Genomic DNA, 23,165 nt, shown 5'->3' with positions numbered 1-23,165 from the left:
CCCAACCCTCCCCCCATGAGAGAGCCATGGGAGCTCCTTCCCCAACCCTCCCCCCATGAGAGATCCTTGCAAGATCCTTTCCCACTCCCCACCCCCAATAGGAGATCCTTCCCCAACAAGCCCCCCAAGGGAGATGCTTCTGAGATGCTTTCCCATTCCCCCCCCCCCCATGGCAGTCAGACACGGGCACTGTTGCGCCCTTGGCCAGTGTGGGGTGAGAGATGCCTGGGTCCCCGCTGTGATGTATGGGGAGCAAGAGGAGTGCACACACAGCTGGGAGGCTGCAGGGAGTTTGCCCCAATTCGTCTTTCCCAAGCTTTCGGGTAGGTCTCTTGCACCGAGCAGCAGCCTTTGTGCCCCGGCAAAGCTGTACGTCCTGGCTTTGCTACTTTGTTGAGTGTCTTCTGGGCTCCCACCCAGAATCATTCTAACCAGACAGCCTGGTTACCCCAGGAGAAATCTTGGGGGCATTCCAGAGGTACATGGGGGTACTCCAGAGGTATGTGGGCATTGCCTCCTCTTTGTGGACCTGTGAAGGATGACAATAACACTCAAGGCTACTACCAGGTCACTGGTTACCTCTGTAAGTGATTGTGCCTGGCCTGGTTTGAGGGAAGTCAAAACCTGGGACAATCCTAGATTCAACTGGCTGTCTGATGTTCACCTGAAAGCCCCACTTCCCCTTCTGGTCTGGGTAGTCATGTCTGGTGCCTCCATTCTTTGGAGCAGGAAGTGGAGATTTGGTCCAGAGATCATGCTGGAAGCGAAGGAAGGCCCTGTGCAGGACTCTGCAGGGGCTAAAACCCTCTCCCTCCCATAGCAGATGGAAGTCCCATCTGCTTAGCCGCTTACCGTCCACTTTCAGGCCACGTGAGCCTAATATATGTTGGCACTTGGACCCTGAAGTCAAGGCGGATCTGCCGTCTTTTTGGGGGCAGGAGACGTGTTCCATTGGTTGCCTACAGGGATTGATGCACCTCACGGTAGACTTTAGATTTCCTTTAGAGTATTCTGCTCCATGTGGCTGTTGATTGGTAACAAAACTAGGAGTGGTTGAGGGGGGAACAAGTTGTTGATGTTTCGTTGATTAACACATATACATTAGGTAAATCTTGGCTTGTTTTAAAACAAGTTAAAATGTTACTAAATACTAAAGCTCTACATTCTACATGGGGCTAGATCTTATTGAAAAAAGGTTGCTGGATAAAAAGGAGGAGTTAGATAACATGATTATAAGTGGTTAACAATTTTTTTGCAACACAAGTGGTCAATTCTGTTACTAGTTGCAACAGTATGGAGTGCTGTCCTAGCAATGACTTGTGTTTCTATTCAGTTGTGCACCCTAAAAGTGAAAACACAGTTGCACAACTTTCAAGTACTAGTACTAGTTCTATGTTTATCAGGAAATTTAATTCAACTAGGTGTTTGACACTGGGGTCACAAACACTCCCCTCCTCCCCCAAATGCCAGGAATTGCAAAATATAAAGATCTACCAATAGCGCTAAGTCTGCTGTTCTGCAAAGGGCCTTGTTATAACGTGGACAAGGGAACATTGATTTTGGAGTCTGAACTTTTTTCTTATCTGCCTTTTTTGTGTTGGGATTTCCATCTTTAACTTTTGCTAAATGTTGGTGGTTTGTTTTTTATCTGTAACACTGACTTTACCTTTTTATCCAATAGGACTTTAATTCTCTCTCTTAAAGTAGAATTTATTAAAATAGGCTTTAATATATCTGTGTACGTGTCTGAATTGATGACCTGAAATGGTTATAAACATTATACATTCATTTGTGGACAAAGGTACAGGAAACATATACTCAGTTCTTTGCTCTTCCAAAGATTACTTGGGTGAAGGAAGGTAAATCACTTTTTCTCTCCGAGTAAGATTTTCAGATTTTTAGGGTGTATTGGTTTTAGGCGTCAGCCATCTTGGAAGCTTTTGAAGATTCTCTTTTCTATATTTATACTGGAGGTTCTGTACTGTACCCAGAGCTCACTTTGGAGGAACTAGGACAGAACTGATGGTGTGGGGCTGGGGGACCCCTGCCCTGGGGTAAGTTTAAAGCTGTGCTACTGCAGCATGACTTAGGCTGCTGGTGAAACATCTTCTACCACCAAAGCATCAGATGGAGTGGACCCAAGCTCTGCCTTTCCCTCATAATCATAGAGTCTTCAGAAATGAGGGTTGGAAGGGACCTCAGGAGGTCACCTAGTCCAACTCCCTACTCAAAGCAGGACCATCCCCAACTAGATCATCCCAGTCAAGGCTTAGTCTAGCCAGGTCTTAAAAACCTCCAACAATGGAGGCTCCACCACCTCTTAGAGTAACCTGTTCCAGTGTTTTACTGCTCTCCTCCTGAGAGAGTTTTTCTTAATTTGTAACATAAACTTCCCTTGCTGCAACTTGAGACCATTGGTCTATGTTCTTTCAGCACTGAAAACAGTCTAGCTCTATCTTCTTTGTAACCACCCTTCAGGTAGTTGAAAGGCTGTTATTAAATCCCCCCAGTCTTCTTTTCTCCATACTAAATAAGCCAGTTCCCTCAGCTTCTCCTCAGAAGTCATGTTTCCCAGCCCTCTAACCATTATTGTTGCCCTCCACTGGACTCTCTCCAAGGTGTCCACATCCTTTCAGTAGTGGGGGCCTCAAACTGGACACAGTACTCCAGATGCTGCTTCACCAGGAGAATAATCACTTCCCCTGATCTGCTGGCAAAAATTCTATTAGCCCAGCCCTGTATGCTGTTAGCCTTCTTGGCAACAGGGGCACATTGTTGGCTCATATTCAGCTTGTTTACTGCAACCCCCAGGGCCTTTTTTGCAGAGCTGCTGCTTAGTCAGTCAGTCCCCAGTCTGTATCAGTGCATGGGTTTGTTGTAATAGATTGAGCAAATACAATAATCCAATCCAGTGATGCTTTCTGTTCTCTCTCTCTGCTGGCTTATCTGTAAACTTTTCAAGGCAGGAACTGTCCCTAGCAAAGTGTGTCTAGCATATGTGATGTTTAGCAGGATGCAGCTTTGATCTTGGCCTGAAGGCAGCATGGTGATGTAGCTAGGTAATAACAACAGCAGGATTTAAATATGATATACTGTATTCATCATTCAGTCATGATTTATTTTGATTATGCAGGTTACCCTTTTCCTACCGCTCCTCCTGTGGATCCATTTGCAAAAATTAGAGTGGATGATTGTGGAAAAACTAAAGGATGCTTCAGGTTAGTCTAAAGTAAAAATGTGGAGAAATTTATGTCCAACATTGCTTGCCTACCCTAGACATACTAGTAAATGTGCCCTATTTAACACTTCTCTTATTTGTAACCACTTACAAAAATAGTCTCAGTGGGTCAGTGGATGACTGCTGTGATTTAGCTACTCACCATTATGAATTAACACTTTACAGTCTGACTGTATAGGGATAATTATTGCTAATACTGTAATTAATGGCACATACAGAAATAAAATATAAAAATTTTGGTTTATTTTGTTTCTCTACCAAGAACTGTGGAAAATTTAAATATAATCAATGACCAAAAAAAAAAATCCTTCTTCTAGTTTTTTGTAAGGAATTGTAGATAAGCAATAAATTGTTTGTAGTTTGAATACAAAAAGAGATGTACATTTTGTTTTCCTATTTAATTTAGGTACGGTAAACCTGGCTGTAATGCGGAGACTTGTGACTATTTTCTAAGTTATCGTAGGATAGGAGCTGATGTAGAGTTTGAGCTGAGCGCCGATACTGATGGCTGGGTGGCAGTGGGATTTTCCTCAGACAAGAAAATGGTAAGACTGACTCACAAAGCTTAATATTGATTCGTGACACCAAATTATATAAGCATTTACATGTAAGAAATATGCACAATATGCATCTGATATAAAAAGAAGAAGTATAGGCATACAGAGATAAAACAACTTGTTGAAAGCAGAGAAACAAATCAGCAGCAGATCAGAGAAAAGACGATAGGCCTACCGATTCCACTGGACCATTGTCACCTACTTTTCTTATAAGATATTACAGTAATCTTTTGTTTTTGTTGTTGAATGCTTGACTTGTAATAATTTCTTTACATTTGATTTTAAAAAACATTTAAGAATATGTTATTTCATATTGTACCACTTGTACTATTAGTGTCAGTTTTACTGGAGCAAAGACTGAAACAGAAATTAGAATAGTCCTAAGGTTTTATTCATAATTCAATTAATATTCCATGCTATAAATTTAGACTACCTAATTAGTTTATGAAGTGAGTGCCCTCTTTGAGTTCTTCCATATCCCAGAAGAGCCAGGTGCAGGTCCTAAAAAACGATTGTTATTATTTTAAATGCATGTTCTCTGCTAAGCTTCTTGTTTAGTTTTTTTCATGTTTTTATTTTTTTTAATTGGTGTTATTTCATAGATTTCATAGACATTAGGGCTGGAAGGGACCTCGGAAGATCGAGTCCAGCCCCCTGCCCAAAGGGCAGGAAGTCAGCTGGGGTCATAGGATCCCAGCAAGATAAGCATCCAGTTTCATCTTGAAGGTGTTCAATGTAGGCGCTTGAACCACCTCCGGTGGCAGGCTATTCCAGACCTTGGGGGCTCGGACAGTAAAGAAGTTCTTCCTTATGTCCCGCCTAAAACGGTCTTGAAGTAGTTTGTGACCATTCGACCTTGTCATCCCTTGGGGCGCTCTGGTGAACAAACGTTCCCCCAGATGCTGGTGGTCACCCCTGATAAACTTGTAGGTGGCCATCAGATCACCCCTGAGCCTGCGCTTTTTCAGGCTAAAGAGCCCCAGGGCTCTCAGCCTGTCATCGTAGGGTCTGCTTCCCTGACCTCTGATCATGCGCGTGGCTCTTCTCTCGACTCTCTCAAGCTTCTCCACATCCTTTTTGAATTGTGGAGCCCAAAACTGAACACATATTTATTTTTATTTCTGCTATTTTGCTATTTTAGAAGCTTTATTTTTTTTATTAAGATTTTAAGGAGCAAGCGGCATTACAGTCTTTACAAGAACTGCGTTTTACATAAAGTTGTGTTTGGGAAACATATTTCAGCTCAGGACAGTTTATACTGTTATCTATAAATGGTTATTGACTGAAACACACAACAAAGACAGAAAAAAATGCACTGTTCTGTAATACATTTCATGTCAGGGGGCAAGAACGTATCTACAGTAAATATAAAGTAATAAGTGGACTCTGTAAGATGAAGAGTATTATAATATTTACAGGTTCTGATTCAAAGCCCATTGAAGTCAATTGAAAGTTTCCCATTGAATCAGACCCTAAACAAGGAGCAGTAAGAAATGTTGAGAAGATATGCTTTTCCATCCCAATCTTATAATCAGGACTATGTCATCAATAAATATACTACTATTGTAGAGGGAGTCATCAAAATAGGATAGGAAGGGACCTGCAGGAACAGTCCTACACCTAGTGTCACATTTTGAAGTTATTTAGTTCCTAAAGATTCAGATAGGCTTCTAATGGGATTTTCAGAAGTGCTGTTTCTATCAGGTTTCAGGTTATAGACAATTAATGTTCAAACATATACCTAGTAGGTGACACCTCCAGACCATACAAACTTTGAAGTGAATTATTGGTTTCCAGTTACTGTGTATAAGAGTTAAACATAGGACATGCACTTAAGCTAAGATGCCATTTCAGTCTTTAGTGTTCTTCATCTTTATTGATTTCACATTTTTCCTTTCCCATTAATTTTCAGGCTGTTTTAGTCATCACCTAGAGTCTGTTAATACTTGTTACTGTAAACCGCTGTGATCTCTGTTGAGGTTAAAGTACACTTTCATCAGATTTCTGCTTCAGTACAATCAAGTCCCTGCTTAGGGCTTGTACAGCCAGGTAGATTTAAGAAAGAAAAGAGATTGGTCCCTGGATGGATTATTTCTCAATTCCATGTGCAGCCTTTAGTATTCTTCCTTGTCCAAATTGTGTTATAATTGTCCTGTTTTTGGGCTGTAGGTCTTCCTAAGTTTTAGCATCCTTTTCTCTAGATGTAGGTCCACGCTTCTTTTAAATTTAGGACCCGATGCCGATATTGAACACGGTGACAGAGTCCTGGCCCCCTTTACCACTAAAAAGGTACATGGCACTCAAGTTCATGCTCAAAAAAGAAAGGAAGAGTCCTCGTCTCAAAGAGTTGGCAATCAACAACGCAGTTAATTACATAGAAGGCATGTCTACACGCTTCCCTCTGGAGACATAACGATGCGCTAGGTCACCATATGGCACACTGTGGTGATGTAGCAATCATGTGTGTCTACACACTATTGCCAGCTACATTGCCATAGCGCAGTCCCCAGCTATAGCATGCTTCTACGGTGACATAGCTGGTGAATTTAAGTATGCGCTTCCTGTATGCTGCAGTACAGGCGGTTACTGCGTCATGTTTTAGCACTTCCACATAGCAAGTACTAAAACACGGCGCAGTAACAATGTCACTGTATGGTGATGTGTAGACATGCCCACTATGTAAGATGAGAGCTCTTAAAGCAAAGATAATTAATCCAACATTGTTTCTTCACCTTTATAATTGTTGGTTTAAACTGATTCCTGTGGGTATCTGTGGTGAGGTGGGCATCCCCGCTAGCCACAACTAGCTCCCTACCTGCCTCTGGGCATGCTGCCCACCTCTCTCTCCTGCCATGCCTTGTTGTTATTTAATAAAGTTGTTAAATAAGGCAGGAAGCTGCCCATTATTTCACCTCAATATTTGGGGGCATCTGTGGCTCTATACCTCCCCTACACTGCGGCCCAAGCCTCGCAGATGACATCTCAGGCAGTTAGTTGGACCTCCGCCTTCGCCCATTAGCTGTGGACCCCAACCATGGGGACCTTTGGCTTCCGTAAGCCCTGGCCCCGTCTCAGGCCCAGTCAGGACCCCGAGCTCCCTCGCTCATCGTGGGTGTCCCTCATGGTGGGCCCCTGGCCCTTTGGACCCTCAGGTCCTGGCCCCAGCATTGACCAGTCGAGTCCCTCAGCAGGGTCTTCACCTCTTGCCTGCATATTCTGGAGCAGGGTTCCCCATTCCTGGCTCAGGTGCTCCAGGGAGCGTGTCTGGCCCTGTGGGGTCTCTCCCCAACTGGTCAGGCGCTTCCCAAAGCTTACGTGGCTTCTACTCCTCCCATGGTGTAATTTCCCTCGCACACACCATGACTGGTGCTCCAGGGTCTCACGGGACTCTCACTCCCCCCGTGGAGCAGCAGGTCATTGTGCTTGGCAGCTGGTGTTGCTTCCTACCCACCAGAAGGTGAGGGCTGGGGTTAAGGCACCCCTACTCACCTTTCACTGGGGTGATCACTGGCCTGGCATTTCCTGGGGGCTCCTTTGACACTGAGCGCCCCACCAGGCCACCCACTCCCAGCAGGATGCAGTTTTAGGTCATGCCCAGGCCCAGGCGCCTCCTAACCATCCCCTACAGCTCCTCTCTCACCTCCAGGATGATGCCAGGCAGTGTTGCTATCTCCTCTGCCAGCAGGGAACTGATGCAGTTATAAAGGCAGCCAGGGATTTAAAATGGCTGCCGCAATCAGGCACCTGCTGGCAGCTTGGCTCAGGCCCTTAAAGTGGCAGGCATCAAAGTGCCCTGCCACAGTATCATCCTCAAAGTGAGTTTTTAGGAAGGATTTGAATGGGAAGAAAGTGATTGTTCAAGGTGAACTGAGATTAAAGTAATTCCATGGGTAAGGGCACTACTGTTGACTGGACGGAGATGGGTATGTGTGAAGGAAATGAATGTCTTGTACCTAGATGCACTGGTGGTGTGGTGGGACTGGGAAGACTTGAAAAACAAAAGACCTGAAAAAGAAGCCAATATAAGCCAAAGCAGACTCTTGAAGGACTCTACAAAAAAAAGACAAGAAGTTTAAATTCAGTGTGGGATATGGTTGAGAGGAGTATATACCAAAAATGACTTGGGAAGCATAATTCTAGCATCCACAACTGGTTGAAGTGAGTAGATTGATGTGAGTGTTAGGGATCTACAGGCAGACAAGGTTCTTTGGGTAAATATGATATCTTTTATTAGACCAACTAAATATTTAGTTGGTTATTTAGTTGGTTTAATAAAAGATATCACATTTACCCAAAGAACCTTGCCTGACCTTGCCTGCCTAGGTCCTTGGACCAACATGGCTACAACCAACACACCAGAAACAGGGATCTACAGAGCAGCTGTAGCTACAGAAAAGTTGAAAACCAATGTTTTAATAGAGCTGTTCAAGAAGCTTATTTTTCTGTCCCACAAAAGATTATATTTAGAAAAGGAAAATAATCCTCAAACAGCTTGTCCTGAATCTGTACAAAAAGTCAATATTTTGAATCTTTTAGGGTACTATTTTAATGAGTTTTACATCGACTGAAGCATTTTGTTTCAATATATTTTGAAATGTTTTGTTTTGATATTGACCCTTTTAATATTTTACATAAAGTAGTTATGAAAAAGAATTGTTTTCAAACAAAAGAAATTGAAACATTGGATTCCGAAAATGTCAAAACAGGTCATCTTGACATATTCCGTATTTTTAATGGAATATTGTCAATCTGTACAATTTCATGAAAAAGTTTCGTGGTTTCAAAATAGGTGGAATGTTTTAGTTTTTAAAAATATCTTTGTTCTTAAAGATAAAGAGACTTTGTTTAAACATACATTTTAAGTTTGAAGTGGAAAAAATTGTCAATGATTTAACATGGGGTTTTAGAAAGGAAGCTGTTTTAATGTAACTCTAGCCATTGTGGCCTGTCCTACAATATTCCTGAGTTCTGATGCTCTACAAATGTATGTCTTCCCCAGTTGCCACCCAGGTTTCCTATTTTACACACATTTTGTTAGAATCTGCACATAAAGTTAGTCACGGGGTACAAAATCTTTTTTCCCAGGCCCTTTTTGTCCATATCCACTTTGTTTCCAAAAAGTAGTTTGTGCTTCCAAGATTAGGTGAGAAAATCTCAGTTAAGAATCTTCTGTAACACACATACAATAGACAAAAGACTTTCTGAACAACACAGCAGCATGCTTTCCACCTTTTCTGTGATATACAAATGACATTATGTGGAAGTGGTTCTAGCATGTGGCCTGCAGGCCATGGTAGCTACTTCTTCCAGTACTGCATGATGGGGGAGTGCTGCCACAGTACTGCTATTTCTTCAATAACATTAATTTCATAACAAATTACAGAATATCAACTTCATTCTTTGCTATGACATCTGATGAGAAATTATGTTGAAAGTAACATGCCGTGATTCTACGTTTGCTGCATTGACAATGGTATTGAATAATTGTCTTAGAAATAGGGCTGTGTGAAGCGGGCCATATTTGATTTAGATTTGGCATGATTCAGGGGATAGTGATTTGATTCATTGATTTGGATCACTGTCCCAATTCAATTCGGCTGAATCCGAATCTGAAGATTCGATTCTGATTCAGAGAATCAGCAATTCAGCCATAGACACAGCTTTATATATTTTTTCTACATACCTCGAGGTACCAGGCGTGGCTTGTGAACGCTGAGATGGTGGGATAGATGAAGTATTCCACAGAAGCGTGGGGGGGAGGCCCTGCATGCTTGGTGGCAGACCCGGAAGTGAACTGGAAGTACTTCTGCTCCACTTCCAGGTCTGCTGCTGAGCGCGCGGGGACCCTCCCCCCCCGCTCGGCGATCAGCTGCAGGGGGGCCCTGGGGGCCCCTCCAGGCCCAGGAGGCTGCAGTCACTGAGGCGGGGGATGGGGGGAGCCCCCGTGCACTCCACAGTCTACCCGGAAGTGGACCAGAAGTACTTCCAATCCACTTCCAGGGCCACTGCCGAGCTCACTGGGGGTCCCCCTAACGATCCACTGGGTTGCTCCATCTGTCTCTCCATCTCAGTGTTCACGAGCTGCCTGGTACCTTGAGGTATGTAGAAAAAACATATAAAGCTATGTCTATGTCCGAATCATCAAATCTCTCTGAATCTCTCTGAATCGAATTGGAGGCTTCTGATTCGATTCGGAGAGATTGATGAGTCTTCTGATTTGATTTGGATTTAGAGATTTGGCCGCCGAACTGGGCCAAATCTCTGCCGAACTGAATCAGCGACTGAAGTTTCGCACAGCCCTACTTAGAAATACAGTACTCCTGTGAATAGCTCAAAAGGGTAATTGTCATAACAATTATCATTTTTCCGTCCAGTTGTTTTTTCCCTAGTTGCCGTTCTGTGGGACTGCCTAACAGTATGTACAGAAGCAATCTAGCCATTGGTTGCTTTCTTTGCCACTGGTATTTTATAGTATTCCAGTGATGGTAGTCCATTGTTTATAGTATTCTATTGTATTTGTAAACTGTATTTCTAGTTTACTCATGGGTGGTATATAATATGGAAATACATTTGGAAAAACATTACTGATTCAAAGCAGATTCCTTGCAGTTTGTGATTATCACTTTAAGCTTGGTATGTTATTTCCTACATCTGAGTAAATAATATACAATTTGGTGCAGTGAGTTTTGTATACACTAGTGGTTCTTATTTACTAGTACTTTTGGTGGTGGAACAGTATCTGACAACTTCATATATTATTTAAAAAGGCTTTCCTTTTTTAGTTAAACTTAATTATGGCAATGGTGCTACCTTCTTAGAATTTAATATTCATATCTGGTAAGTTGACTCTTGGGGACAATTAAAAAAGGGGGATATATACATGTGAAGAGCCAGAAAAAGTAAATATTACTGTTTGCTCTGAGCTGCAAAATCTGCAGGAGGAGATAGCTGCGGGAAGGTCTATACATATAATTAAGAAAAAGAGCTCAGTATCACTACGCTTTTATAATGAAAAGTATGCACATACTTTTATGATTAAGAGGAATTTTATGGCATTTTTGTTGAGCTTTTTTTCTAAAAAATATTTTTTTCCCATGTAGGGTGGAGATGATGTCATGGCTTGTGTTCATGATGACAATGGAAGGGTCCGAATACAGCATTTCTATAATGTTGGTCAGTGGGCTAAAGAAATCCAGAGAAATCCTGCTAGAGATGAAGAAGGGGTTTTTGAAAATAACCGTGTGACATGTCGATTCAAACGACCTCTGTATGTTCCCAGAGATGAAACAATTGTAGATCTTCATTTGAGTTGGTACTATTTGTTTGCCTGGGGTCCAGCAATTCAGGGTAGGTTGGTGTTTTGTCATTATGGCTACATATTTCAATCCTTCACTGAATAATACATTAAAATGGTTTTCAGAAGGCATGCAGTTTTTTTTCCAATAGCAATGTTTTTTAATGCAAGTATGTAAGGAACACTGTCAGGCTAATACTCATAACAATTATTGTCCTGATGCTGAGATGTTAATATTATAGAGGTAGAAAGATGCTTTAAAATCATGGCTACAACATCACTCTTACACTACTTTAAAATCTAATGAACTTACCATATTTATGCTCTTTATTTGGGTTTTGCTTTAGTTTGAACATTTGTCATAGACAAGTTTTATCACTTTCACTCTTGTGTTCTACTATACTGGTACATTGTCACAATATTCTGGGTCTTGTGTGCCTGGCATGTTCAGATTTGCTTATCGGAAAACTTGGCTCCGTGTCACAGAACTAACAGCTAAGTACAGTTGATAACCATGGTTTAGGGGACACCCTGTGTGCAGCTTAGCCTGGGATCCTGGTTTTCTCTGGTTAAAAAAAATGTTTTTGGATTAAAAGAAGTAACCCAAACTCCAAATTTTTTGCATAATCACAATGAAACACCACTAACATATAGATATATATTAGTGATATTAGATTTTAATCACAGAAAAATGTGGATTTTGGGTTACTTTTTTAATCCACAAATTGCGGGGAGAGGGGGTTATCTGAGAAAACCAGGATCCCATACCTGATATATCCATTATAATAAATGTCCTTCAAAAGTGTTATTCTGTCCTGAAACCCAGCTTTTTCTAACTCCACCTTTCTATCAGAATTGAGTATGCTGAATGTTTTGGCAATGGGAGGGTTGTTTTTGGATAGAAAAAATGAAGGAGAATTGTTTAGAGACAAAGAGCCAACATTCAGAGATGCTTTGTCTTGGATATTTTTTGGATTATCTCTACTCCCTCACCCAATATTATTAAGAATGCTTCAAAGCTACCAGTTTGTGATGATCTCGAAGGACATTGTTAGTTTGTTCAAGTTTCAGGTATTTTCTTCAATGTTTTCTGGCACCAAAAAAATACCCCCTTTTACTATGTATATGATGTTTCATGTTCATCTGTTTTTATAAGATACCCTTGCTGGTTGGAAATTCCTTTTCAAAAGTTAGGAAAACCTGCCTTTTGATATAGTAAATAGCAGTAATAGGAGAAGGGGCTATCTAGGAAGTAAAAAGGAAAATGAGATAAAAAATGGTTTAATACAAATGCCATTTTCTGTTCTTTGCCTATAAAGGTTCTATAACTCGACATGACATAGACTCACCGCCTGTATCAGAGCGTGCTGTCAGTATTTACAAGTATGAAGACATTTTTATGCCATCAGCTGCCTATCAAACCTTCTCTTCCCCCTTCTGCTTGCTTCTTATCGTTGCACTGACCTTCTACTTATTGATGGGGACCCCATGACCACTGCAATGTAAATGGAAAATTGAGAAGATTTGTCAGTCAGTTCCTCAGGATGGATGTATTTTGTATTGGAATTTATATCACGTTATCATCTAGCTGCTGTTTTGACAATTTCAGCTTCTCAGAAGAAAGAAATACCATCTTTTTGTGTGCTGGAGGTGTGCCAAACAGTTCTTTAATAATAATAATAATAATAATAATAATCGAGGAACAATTACATCAATGCAATTACTACTTGTTTATTGAAGAAATGGACTTTTGTAAGTTCTTTGTGTGTGTGTGTGTGTGTGTCTGTGTGTGTGTGTGTGTGTGTTGAGGAAAATCTAGTGATGGACTTATAGTATTGAATTATGTAATATAAAATCACTTCAAGAAGTATTAGTGGGGAAGATATGTTAAATTCTTGTGGTGCAGATAGCACTCAGATAAAGGCAGTCAGTGCCTGAACATGGGTTCTTGTCACATTACTGCTGTTTAATAAGGACTGCTTACTTCCTAACATATTTTGAATCAAAAGCAATTTACAGGCTAAAATGGTTTTGGTGCTTTCCAAAACCAGAATTTACTTACTTCTGGTTCTTTTTACAAACAAGCATAAGCATGTTACTTTTTCATGCAGAGTGGTACTCAGTGTTTTTACTATAATCATGCTTCGTAGACATAGCCCTACTTACTTTTTTTCATTTATGAGATGCAATCCTTTTTGTACAGGGAAAAATGGTAATTTAAATTCTTCATATATAGACAAATATATAAAATACATAAATTATACAAGCCCCTACAAGCCATAAGACATTTTTCCAGTAACTAAAGTATGTCTTTTTATAGAAAGCAATGTTACTGAGAGATAAATATTTGTTTTCAATTATTGTTGTGCCGTAGTGCTAAAGGGTCTGTTTTCCCTTGTTGCGTGCCAATAAATCCCATTCATGGTAAAGACAAAAATGAGGAGTAGCTGTTAATTATCCCCATAGGAATGGAATGTAAACCTTAACAAAATATTAATATATGGGGATAAAGAAAAATAGCCACCTTAATTTCAGTTCCATGAGAACCAAGGGTAAAATCATATTTTCTACTGCGGACAAAAGACAAAAGCAGCAGGAAAATATATTTGAATTTTCTATTTTCAAGAGACTGGAAAGAAAGTAGTTAAATATTACTGGAAATGTTAGTTGCAGAAACATTAACTAGAATAACACAATATATACTGTAAAAGGCTTTGCGTTGTTGCTGCCCATGTCCAGTGTTTATAGGATAGGGGTGTTATGGTTAGCTTATGGCTGTATTAGAGTGATGTAGCTGTAATGGTCCAGGAATTATGTGAGACAAAGATTTATTTGGGTGATATCATTTATTGGTCCAACCACATAGCTTTCAAATGACAAGCTTTCAAAAGTAAGACATTCTTCTTCAGGTCTGAGCAAAGACATTTGTCCTCAGGCTCTGACTTGAAGAAAGTCCAATAAAAGGTATCATCAAAAGAAATCCTTGCCTCACACAGGGTTATCTTAAGCAGGGATATAACTGGCTTTTGTATCTGATTGTGCAGGTAGCATGCACAAAAAACTTATATGGGATGAGGTATAATTACAAGTTGCAGGTTCAGGCCCTAGCTTTTGCTAATTTATCATGCTGCTCTACCAAGATTATATAGATTGTGCCATATTGGAGAACTAAGAATTGATGTTTCTATCTTAATTACTGGATGATGTGTAGGTGAAGCAATAAGAAAAAGTTAACAGGAGATGTGTTCTTTTTGTCTCAGTGTTACCCGAATCTGAAATTTGCAGGTTGAATTGTTTTAGATTTTTTCATTATTCAAAACTTTGTGCTGATATATTTGAAATTAAGTTTTTGCTTTTGCAAGCATCATCTCCAAATTGCAAAAGGAAGATCAACCACTAAAAAGATTAACCAGCATTTCCTTTCATCTACTGTGTAATTTAAAGCTCACTTAAAGTTGCAGGATTGGGTTAGCAAAGGTGTATGAATTAGGAGACCAGTTTACACTTTAGGCCACTTATGGAGCCCTTTATTTCAGTATATTTCTGCAAGTGAATGCTCCATAGTTGATTAACCAACTACTGTAATTATTTGATAAGACAACAAGTGTCCAGGCCAAATCTTTTCCCCTGAACATCTGCTTTGGGCTTAGAGGAAGAACAAGTGGTTTATCAGAGCAAATTCGTCTTCCCTTGTGCTACCTATCAGAAAGAAGGCTAGTTCAATTCTCTGCCAGGGGCCAGCAAACCTTGCAGCAGCCTAAGAATCACTATACTTTATAGCCATTTCCATAGTTCTCTAGAGGCTGCCCTAACAACTGAAGCATAAGATAAAACCCAATTTTTGCTCTTCTCATTCTCACTCAAGTCCTCAGATTAGTCTAGCTTGGCTAAACTAAAAAAACGGGGTCAGTATATACAAACACAGCAAAAATAACACCAGAGAGAGAGAGGTTTAATCAACCTTGCAACAGTAAATAGATTCAGAGCCTAAGGTAAATCTCTGTAGTTAATGCGAGAAACCTCTGGGTCTCGCTAATGCAGAAAATACATTAAGATTATGAAGTTTTCAGAGATGTCAGCTGACCCTATGCTGTGCATTAAAACAGATTTTTGCCTTCACTTTCAATTACTTGGGTTTTGTGATAAAGCTTTTCTACCCTTTATTTGGCAGCACCGTGTATCATATAGCTCTGTATTTTCCCTTTTGTTCAGATATTGGTAGTGCTTACTCTGTAACACCTCTTCTCCAAGGATCTTAAAGTGCTTAATTAGCACCGGTTAGACCTCCTACATTATAGGGAAAATACACATTTACAAAAAAGAAAAAGCTAAGCAATGTGTTGCTTCTGTCAAGTGATCTCTGAGTTTAGTTCTGTTATTATTAAACTCTTCTATAATTTTTCAAAGATAAGAAGGGCAGGATTCCTGCCCCAGAGAATTTACAGTTAGCACAGGTTTAATGGAAAAAAGTGTTAAAAGAATTGCATGCTGCAAACAATAGTACAGGATTCCAAACTTGAGAATGATTAAAAGTGGAGAAATAGGAATAGGGAGAAAAGGGGCATCTTAGAGCATGGGTGCTCAACCTCCAGCCTGTGGACTGAATGTGGCCTACAGAACCGTTGCATCTGGTCCATGGGGCTCCCCGCAGGTGGGAAATTTGACAACAGGGTAGCAGTGACCACCCTCCTCCAGGGTCAAATTCCCATGCCCCCTCACCCAGCATAGGCAGATCGGGGCCGTGGCACACCCCCTCACCAGCACCCAACTGAATCTGGGCTGGGCCCCCAGCCTGCTGCTGCCTCAGGCACCAAATTTGGGCCACCAGCAACATCTGGCCCATGGATGGATCAGGAACCGCCCATCCAACCTGCCAAGGAAAAAGGTTGAGTGCTGTTGTTTTACAGTGAAGGAAGTCAGTCTGATCACAGTACTCTCTCTATGGAGTTGGCATGAAGACGACAAAGGTGAGGAGATAATTAAAACTGGGAACTAAATTATGTTTTGAGTAGAAAGATATTCTTAACCGCATAGTCCCTTTCTCATTACTGTTGCTACAATTTGCTCTCTGGGAAAATTTGACACTTAAAAATGTTTGGAAGATGTTTCTTGCCAGCTACAAAATCAAACCTATCTGGAAACTCCCTATGGACAAAAGAAATTCCAGAATTGAGCATGCTCTAGCCAAAGTAACAACAGATTGGAAGTGAGAGGACAGAAGCAACCAAGTTCCAGAACTGTTTGCTAAGGAATGTAAAATTGTTAGACTACTATTACTTGGAGAGGAAAGAACTAAGATAAAACCACAGCACTGCTGTAATAAATGTAATAAATGACTAAAATTAGTCCCAAGTCAGTCCACACACAGTGTTACTGCGCACCCAAGGCATCTACACATGCGTTACTGAGCGTAATTGGGCATAAATTTGATGCCTGCATCATGCTGGTATCAAATTTACGCCCAAGTCAGCATAAGCCACCATAGTTACAGTGCAGTATTGGTGTGCATGTGTAGACACGCACTCGTACTGCATAGTAATTTTTAGGTTACTCTGTAGTAACTGAATTACTGCGCAGTAAAATGTGCATGTGTAGACGTGTCCAGTCAAACTTAACTTTTCATGCCATGTATTTAAGTAGCAGTAACAAAGTAAACCTAGTGACTTCTCATATGCTGTTTTTTAAAAAACAAATAGCAACAAATAGTCCCTGGTAGTGCCTGTAAACTAGCCTTATAGTGAATTTATGGTTTTATGGAAGCTGTCCTTTATACTAAAAGTCCTCGTTATTCCCTGAACTGGTGTGCCTTGGGCAACAGCAGCACATGCAGCTTCATAAATGTGCATCAGCCCTGACTTGGAGCATCTATCTTTAGTAGAGAGGATAGTTCATATTGTTTTTTAGCCTCCTTAGGGGACTACTAACCAAGTGGCTGCTAAAGAAGAATCATTCAAAGGTCTTCCATATGCTTGTGAGAATAATGAATTCTGGTACTACCTGGTATCTGTGTACAAACATAGGGATTTAGGGATTGTTTGCAGGCAGGGGGCTGTGCATATACACAGTATGAGGCCTTTGGAAATGTAGCTGTGATTAATTGGTGTAACGATGATGTTGGAACAAGCAGACCATAAGGTACTAGTTACTATTAAATACTTTATGGCTGCCTCCAAAAAATCTCAGTTGAAATTGCTGCTTATTATGTTACCCTTCTGTCACCTTTTACTGCTTTATATTTTATACTTTGCTTGTAAGCTTTTTGGACCAGGGATCAGCATTTTCTTCTCTGTGTACCAGGTCAATCTGTACTCTTTGCTGGGGCCTTTAGGTGCTGTGACAATACAAATATGAGTATTAACTATAACTCATAATAATAACTAGCTAGCTTATCTTACCTCTAAGAAAAAGAAAGAGAAGTAGGAAGGGAAGTGCACTGAAGAGTCATTTTATTTTCGTGGAGACAAATAATTATGAAAGTTTAATTTATAGCATAAATGTTCACAGAACCTAAAGTATAGCATGAGAAGTTAATAGTGTAACTTCTTTTGTAACCTATTTGAAAGTGAAGACATTCATCCAAAATTCTGAAGCAGAATAACATTTTGATTCCAGAGAAGGAAATATAGTGGGGACGATGTTAACATCCTCTACTATTCCACTTGCTTTTCCACTCTTAAGAGGGCGTAAAGGGAGTGGAGACTTGTGAGCTCCCTAAGGATGCACCCAGTTTGCAGAAATCCTCAGCAAAGACGCTGCCTCTGGCACTCTTCACCATCACCAACAAGGGGTAAGGGGACTGACTGCAGCATGACATGCTCTGCTAAATGCTAGCTATCAGGTAATCCCTTTCAGGGATCTATGGTGACAATCTAAATTCCTGACTGTCCTCATTCCCTTCCCTACAGCACCAGCATAAGCTGTGAGCAGCAGACTATATGGCCCTCTATGGAATACATCCATTGCAAACTTACTTCAGTGCAGGTACTTAAAACTGCAATGCAGCTGTTTATGTTAAAGATCCAGTACAGACACGTATCACAGTTGTCACTGGATCAGTCCTTCTGCCTAGTCTCTTCTCTTTCACAGTGGCCTTACTCAGATGCCTCAGAAGATAGTGTATAAACAACAGTTATTACAATTACCTGCTGTTTAGGAAAGTTTTTCCTACTGCTGGGTAGTTAGCATCTACCTTGTGTCCTGAAGCAATGAAGGCTTATGTCCCTTAAGTATTTTTGCACTCTTTTGCAAAACGGTGGATGGTGTTCTTATAATTCACATAAATGCTTGAGTCTTTTTCTGAAATGTTCATCCTCTTTGACACTGTGTTATGGTTTTAAATTCAACAGATTTCTTTTATGTTCTTTAAAGGCAAGATTATCAGATTTAATGTGGGTGTGAAGGAGAGTTGGCAGGAAATAAGGACTGCGCTGGCCGCCTCTATGTGATGAAAAAGTTTTGAGACAGTAGTATGAAGTCCTTGCCAGCTGTAAATACTGTTTCAGCTCTCTATAAAGCAGTATTAAAGATGGTGTGGACAAGCAAGAGGAGCCAAGACCCTCACCCCATATTTTCCTCTTTTCCATTGTTACTCATCTTAGCAATACACCAGACTGCAAAGCTGTGAAAACTAACTGTGTCCCTGTCAGTGCTCTCTTCCCAGCCTGCCTTTGTGGGTACTGCAGCTATCCACAACCTCAGGCTCAGGACTGAGTCTAATCATTGATTTATAAGCTTGTATTTTTTATCAAACTTTTTCTTTTAGTTTCATTGAGTACCCCACTGTTTTGCCACCTTGGAATAGACTAAATAGGGCTTCCTGCCTGACTTCATACCATGTACAGAGAGATCTCTGTAATACCCTCTATTATTTGTCTCCTCCAAAAATAGTACCAACCTGGTTCTGTTCTGCAGGAGCTGTGCCAGAGGTAGCCACATGGTTTTCCTCCTCCAGAGACAGGTTGCAGCTAGAAGTGAAGGCATGTTTTCAGCTCTCCATTGTGGGTGGCTGAATATATTCTGGAAATTGCTCTGTCTGACTTGTATAATCCATTTGAAGCTTCAGAAGGCAAATTATAATATTATTATAGTGTAGTCATATACATTGTACATGTAAAACTTTTGATATAATCAACAGCCTCCACTTAGAGCCTGAGTCTGTGGGCTGTCTCAAACCTGTTTGATAATCCTCAACTCCATCCTGGGGAGGTAACCCAAAGTGTGGTAAATATTCTGAAAGGACTGGGAGGTGTCAAAGTGTTACGTGGTTTTCCTTAATCAAGGCTAGCTGCCAGAGTAGTTTAGAGGTTGACAGATTGTCAAGGAAAGTGGAAGATAGATGGAAATGGTAATGCATTGATAAGCAAAAGAAAAGGATACCATCTAGCTCTGTGCATCCATGTGTTAGCCAGCGATTGGATAGTTCAAAGAAGAGCATGTGTATAAAGATGTGTGCATTTTGGATAGCTTTGGATTTGTGTGTACCCTGACACATTTCCCCTGGACTAACTAACTGACAGTGAATAAAGGCTGTTTGATTCCTATTTGTTTTTTCTTACTCGGTGAACCTGTAGCAGTGGGACTGGAAAAAGTGTCCCAGGAGGTTGTAACAGATCCTACATAGCATGGTGTGCAGGTACAGCAGTCTGCTTCGTGCTACACAATACAGAATTATAATCTCAGTTAGTATTTTAATATAAAATGTCTAACATGACTTCCCATAATGTTTTGGCCATTAAGGAGGCAGTTTAATTGCCTGTTATAATTATTGCTTTTGCTTTTGTGTTTGAGAGACATTTCCTTAGCACCAGATTCTGTAATTACTGCTCACATTTAAAATACCAGTCAGTTTGAAGAAGAGGGACACAATCTGACCCTAATGAGATTCTACACAAAAGCTGAGTTCTCTCTTGGCCAGTATGGATTAAAAATTACTTTCTATCCCATGATGCATATTTACGTGTGGATACATTTGACCCTGAAGATTTGATCCTGCCCATTGAGATAGTGGGGAAACACATCACACAGGCAAGATCTTGACAGAACTGTCACTGCACATGTACAAGCGCACTAGTAGTTTCACAAGGCACAGAGCTGTGCGTACTTGAGTGTCAGGGAGTAGAACTGAGCTGTCCATGTTAAACAGCTTTCATTGTTGTACATCAGACGCTGACCCAAATTAAATCTCATTGTAGGAGCAGAATTTCTGCCATGTTGGACCAGATCCTAATCGAAGTCTCATTAAAAAAAAATCACATGATGTGCTCAACTTTCATGTGGATATTTTCAACAGATCTGGGAGCTTTAAAAAATATCTCAAGTTTCCAGAATGTAGAAGTCATTAAGATTAAATGCAGATTATATATTTGCTTATCATTTTACAACTTGTCCTGTGTTTCTTCATTTGCAATCAGTAATATGTGCAATAGGGTAGGTGTTCAAGTGTAGTCTAGATGTTTAAGTATCTGATTTTTTTAATATGCAAGTATGGTATAGGTAGATCCCAATTTTCTGAATCCATTTTATCCAGACTTCTGTGTGGTTAGTGTTTAATTCTGCATCCAAATCAGTGTATACATAGACGTGATTTGAATTTTCAAATGTCCTCTGAGAGCTGTGTAGAGTTACCTATGCTACTCTGGAGATCTTCAAAAGGAGACTGGACGCACACCTTGCTGGGGTTATTTGACCTCAGCAGTCTCCTGCTTGGAGCAGAGGGCCTAGACCTGATGATCTCACAAGGTCCCTTCCAGCCCTAAACTTCTGTGAATCTGTGAAAGCTTGTATTTAGACATCTGATTGATCTAAACTGAATATATGGAAGGCTGAGCCAAGAATCTGGTGATTACATGATAGAAGAGAGTACCTAGATGACTTGTATATGTGATGGATGTGAAGAGACAATCTTAAAATACAGGAACACTTCTCTCTCTCAAATTGAAAAGGCTGGCTACAAATATTAACTAACTATAATAAAAATAGGACCACATATTTTTATTAGAATTATCATTTGAACTTGTATTGCATTGATTCAGGATACAGTTTCCTTGACTGACTTTTATGATTTTATTAGATTAAAAGAAAAGGGAAACTATTCTGCTAATTTCATTTGAGGCTAAATATATAAATGACCTTACAACACTTCTGAAAGGGAAGCTGCTTGTATTAAAAGTTGCTCACCTAACAGTTAGGCACATTCTTTTTAGGATTTTAAATTAATTTCTCTCATGTTGAAAAAATTGTTAAGAAAACTCTTGCAACCTATATTAATGCATTGTACTCTGATGCTCAATAGATCTGATCTACACCAGCAGTTAGCTATTGGCATTAGCCAAAATTTTCAAACTTTTTCTAAAACTACTCACTCAAACCCACATCTTACCCCCAAAGAAGTTTGCACCCTTGACTAGAAGTGGAAATATTTTGTTCTCATACATCAAGTGCCATCAGTTCTGTTTAGGTTGTGACAGATTTCTGGTTGTACTTGGTATTTCTGGTTAGCACATTATGAGGTTTGATATGTTGTACTTTTTGGAGATTAAGAGACTGTAATAGCTATGTTAGCTCTTGCCAGTTTTTTTCTGTATTACATAAATTGTAAAAAAAAATCTCTAAACTGTTTAATGTTTAATTGTGTGCAGTGTTCTAAAAATGATTTTTTATTTCTAAATAATTGATATCCATGCACAGCTTGTAAATATAGTATTGGATATTTAGCATGTTCCTAATTTTTTGCCTTGAGCTTTCATTTCATCATGGGCCTAATTTTGCACTCTTTTCTGCCAAAAGTTAAAGTCCATGAGAACTGCTTGGGTTAAAAAATATAGAATTGAGCCCACTGTGATTTAATTGTCAAATACTGGAAAAGAGATGTTGGTAATAACAAACCAATGTGTTACTGCATTAGACCTTGCAGGAACACAGAGCTAAGTAAATTATTGTGACTAGAAGGACTATTTTATAATCAGTGCATGCCCTAAAAATATTGCTTTGTAACAGCTGTTTTATACTAAACTGTTGCTGATGTCACAGTGAGCTTAGCTATTTAACAATGACATAAACATTTATAAACCGGTTATAATAAATGCCTTTTTTGATATAAAAATGTTTGGTGTAGACTCTGTAAAGTATGTCAGTAACTTTAAAGCTAAAATACCAGCCTCCCCTTCTAACATCACATTAGTGCTTCCAGTTGGAGGTATCTGCTTAAATTCAATACTATGAGTATACCAGCTGAAGTCAGTGGGACCAGTTCCATAGTAAATTTAAGCATGTGTGCAAGTATTAGCCCAACTGGGGACTAAATGTATGACTTATAATGTATTTCTTTTTAATGTATTTCTTATATATTTTATGTATTTCTTCCATTCATCAAAATCATAATGGATCTGTTAAGTATACATTTAAATTTATACTTAATTGTAACATAAATTAAAAACACACCAAATATAGCTTCTAATAGGGATTCTTATGTATCTGGAGAATATCTTTAAACATTTTTGTACGTTTACGTTTCTTTGTTGTTTTCTAGTGGAAAAATCCCTGGGTTTGAAGAATGTTTTTCCTTTTTTAATTATGCCTTGTACACAGTAGTTTGGCTACATATTAGTCATAGGTATATGAAGCCAGCCAAGATATTAATATTTCAAACTTGATTGCTGCCTCTGTAGTAGTCTGCATGCCTTCTTCATGCAGTTTTAGCAGTAAGACTTTCCACTTTTTTATCCCAATGATATATCTCTGGTATAATTATAAAACAATACACATGGAGTAGGATAGTAAACCCCTGTACATCATAATAGATAAATAAACCTAGTCATGAAATGAAGATGAGTTGGACAGCTGATCATTGCAGTAGCTCTACTGTGACCAGAAATTAAATGAAATGTTACATGTTGCAAAACCAGGTTTAAACAATGATGAACAAAGAATATGAATTAATGCAATACTGGTGGTCCATCATTAGAGAGGAGAGCGTTATGGACTGAATGGTACCCTTAATATGGCTGCTTCTGCTGGAGTGGAGCCTGGGTGGAGAGAACAAGGAGCCAGAGAATGAAATGGAAATCAAGGCTAATAA

General features: G+C 39.8%; 1 protein-coding gene across 1 annotated transcript; it reads left to right on the top strand.

Moving 5' to 3' along the window:
• Positions 1-241: 241 nt before the first annotated feature.
• On the top strand, positions 242-22,866 carry FRRS1L (ferric chelate reductase 1 like). Its single transcript, XM_025216297.1, has 5 exons — positions 242-323; positions 3,134-3,218; positions 3,645-3,783; positions 10,896-11,142; positions 12,409-22,866. Exons 1-5 carry the CDS (start codon positions 242-244, stop codon positions 12,579-12,581), a joined length of 726 nt encoding a protein of 241 aa, XP_025072082.1. The 3' UTR covers positions 12,582-22,866.
• The last annotated feature ends 299 nt before the right edge of the window (positions 22,867-23,165 follow it).

Source organism: Alligator sinensis, unplaced genomic scaffold (genome assembly GCF_000455745.1).
Source record: "Alligator sinensis unplaced genomic scaffold, ASM45574v1 scaffold790_1, whole genome shotgun sequence".
Lineage (NCBI taxonomy): Eukaryota > Metazoa > Chordata > Crocodylia > Alligatoridae > Alligator > Alligator sinensis.
Note: the sequence above shows the minus strand (reverse complement) of the source record. Positions and strands in the feature narration are given on the sequence as shown.